The 10,631-nt window shown below is 59.6% G+C and overlaps 1 protein-coding gene and 1 pseudogene across 1 annotated transcript; both read right to left on the reverse strand.

Moving 5' to 3' along the window:
• Positions 1-1,983: 1,983 nt before the first annotated feature.
• LOC141923729 (acrosin-like) lies at positions 1,984-4,024 on the reverse strand. The gene is made up of 4 exons (XM_074825353.1): positions 3,804-4,024; positions 3,201-3,466; positions 2,775-2,920; positions 1,984-2,298 (listed from the first exon to the last, which is right to left on the reverse strand). The coding sequence occupies exons 1-4, from the start codon at positions 3,992-3,994 to the stop codon at positions 1,984-1,986; spliced, it is 918 nt and encodes a 305-aa protein (XP_074681454.1). The 5' UTR covers positions 3,995-4,024.
• Positions 4,025-8,080: 4,056 nt separating this feature from the next.
• Positions 8,081-10,277, reverse strand: LOC141924032 (acrosin-like; annotated as a pseudogene).
• Positions 10,278-10,631: the final 354 nt, after the last annotated feature.

The following is a 10,631-nucleotide window of genomic DNA, read 5'->3' on the forward strand; positions in this document are numbered from 1 at the left end:
AAGCCTTGCTGCTTCTCAGGGGCTGCGCAGAGCTAACAGGCCGACGTCGAGTTGCCTGTCTCCCACAACAGATCACGGTGCAGGTATTGTATTTGTACACTTTGACCATACGAATACACGTTTACTGTAACGACCAGCGGTTAGTTTCTCATCACAGGGGAAGGACACCCCAATTTCAGCCCCTCCCGCCCCCCCCCCCGCCTCATCTTTGAACGCAGAGAGGGGGCAGGTGTACGACCTGCGGCTGGACGTGGCCCACTTGGCCCTGCGCCCCATCGGCCTCCGCCAGCCCATCCACACCACGGTCACCGACCACAGTGTTGCATTCCTCACCAGTACTGCCCCCTAAATCCCCCAAATTCACCCAAAACCCCACCCCTCCTACACGTGTGAGCCTGGCGGTGCCCTGCCCAGCCAGTGCCTGTGCCCCTGCCAGTCAAGGTAAACATGAGGGTCCCGAGGGAGTCCCTGCCATTGTTCAGGCCCACAGGTTCACTTTCAGCATCTAAACCCTCACTTGTAGGGCAGAAAGCATCAGTTTAGGGTCCAAAGCCCCACTGATAGTGTCCAAAGCCTCAATTTTCCTTTCCTAAGTCTTAGTTTCGGCTTCCAAAGCCTCATTTTTACAGTCCAAAGGCTCAACTGTAGTTTGCAAAGTCTCCTTTCTAGAGTCCAAAGCGGCATTTTGACTCTCCAATATCTCATTGTCAGGCTCCAAAGCAGCATTTTTAGGATGCGGCCAGCCATTCTGAGGGTCCAAGCTGCCATCTTGAGTGTCCAAAACCCTCCTTTTTATGCTCCAAACCCCTCTCATGGAACCCAAAGCCTCATTTTTTGGGTACAAACCCTCATTTATATGTTCCAAACCCCAGCTTTTAAAGGCCACAGACTGGTTTCAGGGGTCCAGAGCATCATTTGGAAAGCCCAAAGTCTGACTTTGAAGGTCCAAAGCCTCAATTTTAGAAGGCAGACCCTTATTTCTAGGGTCCCAAGTTGTCTTTTATTACCCAGAGCCTTTTTGTAGAGCCCAGACTTTCATTTTTAGCGTCTAAACCCTCACTTCTTGGGCAGAGCGCAGCCATTTAGGGTCCAAAGCTCCACTGACAGCGTCCGAAGCCTCCCTTTTCCTTTCCTAAGCGTTAGCTCTGGCTTCCAAAGCCTCATTTTGGTGGTGCAAAGGCTCAACTGTTGTCTGCAGCATGTCCTGTGAAGGAGTTTGCGTGTGCCCCCGTGGGAGGTGCGTTCTACGAGCGCACGCATCGCTGGGTGCACGCTGTGAGCTTGCAGGTGGGCGCAGGGGTGGGTGCACGCGGGGTGCGTGCGTGCGGGGCGTGTGGGTGTGTGCATTCCGCGTGCGTGTGTGCTGCAGCGTGTGCACGCGCTGCCTGTGCGCGTGTGTTGCGTGTGCGCGCGCACGCTCGGGGGGTGTGTGTGTGTGAACACTGCGCGTTGCGCTCTGTGTTCCAGACGTGCGTCTCCCGGGAGTGTGTGCGTGCGCACGTGCCCCAGAGCTGTCTGCGTGTGGCATGGATTTTTCCTATCCTCTTTCTGGCCCCGATGTGTCGGTCTTCTCCGTGCCGTGGTGGCTCTGAGCACCCTCCTCTCGGACCAGGCTCGGGTTCAGCCCTTTGGAGTGACTCTTTGCCTTTGTGGCCGACGTGGCTGCCTGCGGCCTCATTTTGCAGGTGGCAGGCATGGAAGTCCTTGCCTTGCACAGGAGACTGAATTGGACTGCAGCGTGGTTAGCTGTGAAAATTGGAACCTTTATTTGAAGAAGTAAGTCGTCTTGAGCGTTTGTGTGCGCTCAGAGGAGCGTGGGCAGGACGGAGCAGGCCTTTGACACTGAGGCTGCCTTTGGGTGCGCAGGCAGTGAGTGCCCCAGCAGGAGATGGCCGTGGTACACTGCAGCCTGCGCTGGATCCCATTCCTCCTGCTGCTCAAGCCTTCTTCCCCTTTAGGATCTGCAGGAGCTCCTGCAGCCGGCTAAAGAATTGCAGCAGCTTCTGGAGTGGAAAGGGGCAGGGAGCTAAACCAGCCCGACTGTGCTGGTGTTGGGCTGGGCCTCTGCAAGGGGGTTGAGGTGGTGATAAAAGGACTCCATGGCCGTGATGTTGGAGCAGCCCTTGCTGTTGAGTAGAGTCCCATCTGTACCAGGATCCAGTCGTAGAAGTGCTGAGTGGAGGTGTAGATTCCGGGCCGTTTGGCTCTGGCACAGCCTCTGCCCCAGCTGGTCACCCCAACAAGCCAGAAGTAGTCAGCAGTCTTGTCTTTGCAGACGAGAGGACCACCGCTGTCACCCTGCAGCAGAGGAATGAGGGTCAAGGTGGTGTCGGGTGGCCGCTGGCAGCAGTAGGGCCGGCTCCTTCTCTCTGCCAGCACCTGCCGGAGCTGTATGCGCTGCACGGAGAGGCTCTGCTCGGGTGCTGGGGCCTCCAGGACCTTGTCTGGGAGAGGGTCGTGGGCCCGTGGGGTAGGACTGGCGCTCATCTCTGCACAGCGATGCTGGCTGTGTGGAAGAGGGATGTTCCAGGCCTGGGAGCTGGAGCTCGCAGCTGCCAGGAGCGCTGGATGGGCTTTCTGGGCAGAGTCGTGGGCCTCTGGGACAAGTGGGGCCCTGGGCAAGGACATGCAGCTGGGGAAGGGGAGCCCCAGCAGCGGTGGGGACCCAGGGGTGGGAGGGCGACTTGGCGGGCAAAGCCCACGCCGGGGTGCGTTTGGGCGGCTGTGCCGGGGCTGCGTGTGCCGCTGGGCGCTGCCTTGTCGCAGGCTCCTACCTGGCAGGTGTCGATGCCGCCCTGCGGATAGCCAGCGCACAGGTTGTAGGGGTGGACGGCCCCTCGGTACCACCGGCTGCTGTTGCAGAGGTTGGGGTCGATGAGGTGGACCTTGGCCTCCTGCAGGACATCCGTTGTTCCTGCGGCTGCAAGGACAGAAAGGAATTAACACGCGGCAGCTCGTTGCCAGGTCTCCTGCCCTGTCTGGGTGAACCCCTTTGCTGGGGCTTGGCTTTGCATCGTGAGAGACATCGTACTGGTGTTGCCCTTCTGTCTCGCCTTGGGCCCTGGGCCAGGCCCATGTCTCCGTGGGCATACGTCCCCACAGCCAGACTGTGGCTCTCGCCTCTGCTGTCAGGAAGCCCAGCCCGCCTCCCCCGTGTGCCGAGCTCACGCTCGGGACGCGAGCGCTCTTTGTGAACTCACATCTCGCCGTCGTGGCCCCCCAGCCACTGATGTAGCAGTTTGTCAGCTCTGACACTCTCAGCGAGGCGTCGGGCACGCAGGCAAGCTGTACATAGTAGCCGCACTGCACAGGCTGGTCCAAGTGCAGCAGCGCAATGTCGTTCCTCTTGGTGATGTTGCTGTAGCGTGGGTGAACCAGCAGCCGCTTAATACTGCGTACTTGGGTCTCCGGGCCCGGCTGAGTCAAGTGGTTGGCCCCAACCACCACGCGCCACATGGCGATGTGCCTGGAAGGCAGATGGGGAGAGGGCTCAGAGGGAGCCGAGCCACGTGCTGCAGCAGTCCAGCAGTTCCCTGCCCTTTGCTTCACACGGGGGAGAGGAAAGCAGTGCTACGGAGGGTGCGACTGCCCTAGCACGCCTTGGGCTCAAGGCGTGTCGAGCTGGAGGCTGCTAGGAAGCCGTGGCAAGAGCCCAGCCCTCTCCCAAGCAGTCTCTCAGCCAGGCTCTGCAGTGCCCAGGCACTTGGCGTACCACAAAGAAAGGGGACGGGAGTAGCACGTGGTGCTGCGGATGGGGCACCTGCGAGTGCTGGGGGGATATCCCCGTGCCTGACCCTCCTTACCTGGCCTCGAGGAAGCAGTGGGCTGCTGTGAGGACCCACTGTGGGCTGATGAGGGACCCTCCGCACACATGCCCCGTGCCTGCTTCCCAGGGATCCTGGATGCTGACGATCCAGGGCCAGGCCCCTGGCTGGGCACCTGTGCCACCCACAACGCGTGACGTGCCGTAGTAAGCGCCGTAGTAAGCATCCATGGGCCGGAGCCCGCAGGTCCTGTAACCAGAAACTCATCACCGTCCTGCTCGATGGCTCGCTGCTGTTCCGGCTGAAGGTCAGCCGTCTGCCCTCCCCACAAGGCGCTGAATGGACAGCGAGGCCAGGGGACCCCGTGGGGCGGGCGGGCGTCCGCCCCCGTTTCTGCTTTAGCCCCGCAGGCAAGTTGTGCCAGCAGCCCGGGTGCTGCAAGGAACCGAGGCTCGCGCGTGAGGCTGGGGAAGCCGTGGTGTGGCCACGGGGGACAAGCAGGCACCCTCCAGGGAACCCCATCAGGTTGCCCAGGCTCCCTCCCAGAGCCTCGGCCCACTTACCCACAGCTCTCCCACGCGCCGTGTGCAGGCCAGCGCAGGGCCAGCAGGATGAGGAGGAGGAGTAGACGCATCGTTGCCAGTGGCATGTGCCAACTGCAAGAAGCGAGGGCTTGCTGCCACCAGCGCAGCAGCTGACAGAGTGGCCGCAGGGCTCACGTTGCCCACGGTGCCCTTGGCAACGGGGCTGATGTCACAGAGTCACAGTTGGTTCCAGGTGCTGGGCACGGTGGCCTCTCGGCGGGGGGACACCACGTGGGGGTTTCCAAGCGGGAGGGGAGGCAGAAGCTGGGATCGGACACCCCCGACAGACCCCCGCTGAATGCTCTGCTTGGGGGACGGGGGTGTGCAGGCCCCGTGGCAGGCAGCAGCGCCCGGCCCCCCCGCACTGCCTGCCAACGGCGAGCAGGAAAAAACCCAGTGTGGCACCCCAGCCTCTTTGGGGAGTTCAGCGCCCCCCTGCTCTCCGCAGCCCTGTGCCACCAGGTCCTTCCCAAAAAACGTGTGCCAGAGAACGTGACTGCTGCGGCACTCCCTAAATTCGCAAGCACGGCGTGTTCGTGGGTCCCTTCAATATGAGCATGGGAGTTCAGTTCCGTTCAGATCTTGCCGCGTGCTCCTACCTGGCAGGTGTCGATATGCTGCCCTGCACAGCCAGTGAGTCCTGTGCTGGCAAAGAATGTACCTGTGGCTCTTTAGGGACTAGTGAACAAATGAAATGATTTCCATTTTGGACTGAGGAACTAGGGATAAGCCATAAGCATTTACAGATACGCGTGTTTTATTGCTGTGTTGTGTCAAGGTGCTGGCTTAAGGCCTAAGCTAAGGAGCTGACGGGTGTTGTAAGAGGCAAGGACTGGAAATAATAAACAGAATCTCTACAAAAAAGGCAAATCTGTCTTTAAACTACAATTTGTAAAATTGTATGTTGGCTTCAGTCTTATAACCCTTACCTAAAAGGCAATTGGCCGCTTGCTTCTTAATTCTCTAACTATCTAGTACCGCTTACTTTGTAAGCAGTTTTCATTGTGGGGGCAGCAGCTCCTGCTGGGGGACGACAGGTACCCCTGGGACCCCCAGGGACCCCAAATCCCCCCTGCAACCCACCCAAACCCCATTTACCACCCTTAGGTCCCTTCAAAACACCCTTAGCCCCCCCCAACTCGCCCCAAACCTCATTAGTGACCCCCCCGAGCTATTGGCCCCCAGGTTCTCCATTCCCCCCCCCCCCCAAACCCCAAATATCTCCCTGGGACCTCATTAGCCCCCTCCAGACCCTTCTTGCACCCCATTACCATGCCCCCCGGACCCCAATATCTCCCCCATACCCCCCCCCCCAGGAGCCCTCTAGACCCTGCCCTGGACCCTAATAACCCCCCAACTCCCCCACGACCCCAATAACACCCCTTCTTTGTTTCGCAGCTGCACCTGCAAGACTTGTTTCAAAGCTTTATCAGTTAAGGTTTAGTCAAACTTCAAAAACCACAGTACACGTGAAATAATTCTACAAAAGGCTCCTCACAGCAGCTCTGAAGTTCTGAGGAGTTTGCCACCGGAGTGATCCAAGCAGGTCACACTAATCGCCCTCCTCACACGGGGCACCATTTGTGGCAATTGAGGCACGGACTCTCCATGAAGTGCAGAAGGAAAGACCCTTTATTATTACAATAGGACATACTTATGCTCTGGTCAAAGCTCTTACTTCATAATTAGCAAATCAGCAATTAGGCAGCTATCAACCTTTTCTCCTAGCAGCATAAGACCACTCTAACACGCGCTGCGCAGACCAATCATCTTCTCGTTCACGCGCTGTTCACGCGGGGGTAACTTTTCCCAGTTCAGTGTTGCAGCTGTCCGTTGTTTTTCCCTGCCACCTTGGCACAACTCGGCAGTTCCTTATCTTTCTCCCAAGGCCTGTTTCTCATCCAAGCCTTGCTGCTTCTCAGGGGCTGCGCAGAGCTAACAGGCCGACGTCGAGTTGCCTGTCTCCCACAACAGATCACGGTGCAGGTATTGTATTTGTACACTTTGACCATACGAATACACGTTTACTGTAACGACCAGCGGTTAGTTTCTCATCACAGGGGAAGGACACCCCAATTTCAGCCCCTCCCGCCCCCCCCCCCGCCTCATCTTTGAACGCAGAGAGGGGGCAGGTGTACGACCTGCGGCTGGACGTGGCCCACTTGGCCCTGCGCCCCATCGGCCTCCGCCAGCCCATCCACACCACGGTCACCGACCACAGTGTTGCATTCCTCACCAGTACTGCCCCCTAAATCCCCCAAATTCACCCAAAACCCCACCCCTCCTACACGTGTGAGCCTGGCGGTGCCCTGCCCAGCCAGTGCCTGTGCCCCTGCCAGTCAAGGTAAACATGAGGGTCCCGAGGGAGTCCCTGCCATTGTTCAGGCCCACAGGTTCACTTTCAGCATCTAAACCCTCACTTGTAGGGCAGAAAGCATCAGTTTAGGGTCCAAAGCCCCACTGATAGTGTCCAAAGCCTCAATTTTCCTTTCCTAAGTCTTAGTTTCGGCTTCCAAAGCCTCATTTTTACAGTCCAAAGGCTCAACTGTAGTTTGCAAAGTCTCCTTTCTAGAGTCCAAAGCGGCATTTTGACTCTCCAATATCTCATTGTCAGGCTCCAAAGCAGCATTTTTAGGATGCGGCCAGCCATTCTGAGGGTCCAAGCTGCCATCTTGAGTGTCCAAAACCCTCCTTTTTATGCTCCAAACCCCTCTCATGGAACCCAAAGCCTCATTTTTTGGGTACAAACCCTCATTTATATGTTCCAAACCCCAGCTTTTAAAGGCCACAGACTGGTTTCAGGGGTCCAGAGCATCATTTGGAAAGCCCAAAGTCTGACTTTGAAGGTCCAAAGCCTCAATTTTAGAAGGCAGACCCTTATTTCTAGGGTCCCAAGTTGTCTTTTATTACCCAGAGCCTTTTTGTAGAGCCCAGACTTTCATTTTTAGCGTCTAAACCCTCACTTCTTGGGCAGAGCGCAGCCATTTAGGGTCCAAAGCTCCACTGACAGCGTCCGAAGCCTCCCTTTTCCTTTCCTAAGCGTTAGCTCTGGCTTCCAAAGCCTCATTTTGGTGGTGCAAAGGCTCAACTGTTGTCTGCAGCATGTCCTGTGAAGGAGTTTGCGTGTGCCCCCGTGGGAGGTGCGTTCTACGAGCGCACGCATCGCTGGGTGCACGCTGTGAGCTTGCAGGTGGGCGCAGGGGTGGGGTGCACGCGGGGTGCGTGCGTGCGGGGCGTGTGGGTGTGTGCATTCCGCGTGCGTGTGTGCTGCAGCGTGTGCACGCGCTGCCTGTGCGCGTGTGTTGCGTGTGCGCGCGCACGCTCGGGGGGTGTGTGTGTGTGAACACTGCGCGTTGCGCTCTGTGTTCCAGACGTGCGTCTCCCGGGAGTGTGTGCGTGCGCACGTGCCCCAGAGCTGTCTGCGTGTGGCATGGATTTTTCCTATCCTCTTTCTGGCCCCGATGTGTCGGTCTTCTCCGTGCCGTGGTGGCTCTGAGCACCCTCCTCTCGGACCAGGCTCGGGTTCAGCCCTTTGGAGTGACTCTTTGCCTTTGTGGCCGACGTGGCTGCCTGCGGCCTCATTTTGCAGGTGGCAGGCATGGAAGTCCTTGCCTTGCACAGGAGACTGAATTGGACTGCAGCGTGGTTAGCTGTGAAAATTGGAACCTTTATTTGAAGAAGTAAGTCGTCTTGAGCGTTTGTGTGCGCTCAGAGGAGCGTGGGCAGGACGGAGCAGGCCTTTGACACTGAGGCTGCCTTTGGGTGCGCAGGCAGTGAGTGCCCCAGCAGGAGATGGCCGTGGTACACTGCAGCCTGCGCTGGATCCCATTCCTCCTGCTGCTCAAGCCTTCTTCCCCTTTAGGATCTGCAGGAGCTCCTGCAGCCGGCTAAAGAATTGCAGCAGCTTCTGGAGTGGAAAGGGGCAGGAGCTAAACCAGCCCGACTGTGCTGGTGTTGGGCTGGGCCTCTGCAAGGGGGTTGAGGTGGTGATAAAAGGACTCCATGGCCGTGATGTTGGAGCAGCCCTTGCTGTTGAGTAGAGTCCCATCTGTACCAGGATCCAGTCGTAGAAGTGCTGAGTGGAGGTGTAGATTCCGGGCCGTTTGGCTCTGGCACAGCCTCTGCCCCAGCTGGTCACCCCAACAAGCCAGAAGTAGTCAGCAGTCTTGTCTTTGGCAGACGAGAGGACCACCGCTGTCACCCTGCAGCAGAGGAATGAGGGTCAAGGTGGTGTCGGGTGGCCGCTGGCAGCAGTAGGGCCGGCTCCTTCTCTCTGCCAGCACCTGCCGGAGCTGTATGCGCTGCACGGAGAGGCTCTGCTCGGGTGCTGGGGCCTCCAGGACCTTGTCTGGGAGAGGGTCGTGGGCCCGTGGGGTAGGACTGGCGCTCATCTCTGCACAGCGATGCTGGCTGTGTGGAAGAGGGATGTTCCAGGCCTGGGAGCTGGAGCTCGCAGCTGCCAGGAGCGCTGGATGGGCTTTCTGGGCAGAGTCGTGGGCCTCTGGGACAAGTGGGGCCCTGGGCAAGGACATGCAGCTGGGGAAGGGGAGCCCCAGCAGCGGTGGGGACCCAGGGGTGGGAGGGCGACTTGGCGGGCAAAGCCCACGCCGGGGTGCGTTTGGGCGGCTGTGCCGGGGCTGCGTGTGCCGCTGGGCGCTGCCTTGTCGCAGGCTCCTACCTGGCAGGTGTCGATGCCGCCCTGCGGATAGCCAGCGCACAGGTTGTAGGGGTGGACGGCCCCTCGGTACCACCGGCTGCTGTTGCAGAGGTTGGGGTCGATGAGGTGGACCTTGGCCTCCTGCAGGACATCCGTTGTTCCTGCGGCTGCAAGGACAGAAAGGAATTAACACGCGGCAGCTCGTTGCCAGGTCTCCTGCCCTGTCTGGGTGAACCCCTTTGCTGGGGCTTGGCTTTGCATCGTGAGAGACATCGTACTGGTGTTGCCCTTCTGTCTCGCCTTGGGCCCTGGGCCAGGCCCATGTCTCCGTGGGCATACGTCCCCACAGCCAGACTGTGGCTCTCGCCTCTGCTGTCAGGAAGCCCAGCCCGCCTCCCCCGTGTGCCGAGCTCACGCTCGGGACGCGAGCGCTCTTTGTGAACTCACATCTCGCCGTCGTGGCCCCCCAGCCACTGATGTAGCAGTTTGTCAGCTCTGACACTCTCAGCGAGGCGTCGGGCACGCAGGCAAGCTGTACATAGTAGCCGCACTGCACAGGCTGGTCCAAGTGCAGCAGCGCAATGTCGTTCCTCTTGGTGATGTTGCTGTAGCGGTGGGTGAACCAGCAGCCGCTTAATACTGCGTACTTGGGTCTCCGGGCCCGGCTGAGTCAAGTGGTTGGCCCCAACCACCACGCGCCACATGGCGATGTGCCTGGAAGGCAGATGGGGAGAGGGCTCAGAGGGAGCCGAGCCACGTGCTGCAGCAGTCCAGCAGTTCCCTGCCCTTTGCTTCACACGGGGGAGAGGAAAGCAGTGCTACGGAGGGTGCGACTGCCCTAGCACGCCTTGGGCTCAAGGCGTGTCGAGCTGGAGGCTGCTAGGAAGCCGTGGCAAGAGCCCAGCCCTCTCCCAAGCAGTCTCTCAGCCAGGCTCTGCAGTGCCCAGGCACTTGGCGTACCACAAAGAAAGGGGACGGGAGTAGCACGTGGTGCTGCGGATGGGGCACCTGCGAGTGCTGGGGGGATATCCCCGTGCCTGACCCTCCTTACCTGGCCTCGAGGAAGCAGTGGGCTGCTGTGAGGACCCACTGTGGGCTGATGAGGGACCCTCCGCACACATGCCCCGTGCCTGCTTCCCAGGGATCCTGGATGCTGACGATCCAGGGCCAGGCCCCTGGCTGGGCACCTGTGCCACCCACAACGCGTGACGTGCCGTAGTAAGCGCCGTAGTAAGCATCCATGGGCCGGAGCCCGCAGGTCCTGTAACCAGAAACTCATCACCGTCCTGCTCGATGGCTCGCTGCTGTTCCGGCTGAAGGTCAGCCGTCTGCCCTCCCCACAAGGCGCTGAATGGACAGCGAGGCCAGGGGACCCCGTGGGGCGGGCGGGCGTCCGCCCCCGTTTCTGCTTTAGCCCCGCAGGCAAGTTGTGCCAGCAGCCCGGGTGCTGCAAGGAACCGAGGCTCGCGCGTGAGGCTGGGGAAGCCGTGGTGTGGCCACGGGGGACAAGCAGGCACCCTCCAGGGAACCCCATCAGGTTGCCCAGGCTCCCTCCCAGAGCCTCGGCCCACTTACCCACAGCTCTCCCACGCGCCGTGTGCAGGCCAGCGCAGGGCCAGCAGGATA

The sequence above is a fragment of the Strix aluco genome, chromosome 5 (genome assembly GCF_031877795.1).
Source record: "Strix aluco isolate bStrAlu1 chromosome 5, bStrAlu1.hap1, whole genome shotgun sequence".
Lineage (NCBI taxonomy): Eukaryota > Metazoa > Chordata > Aves > Strigiformes > Strigidae > Strix > Strix aluco.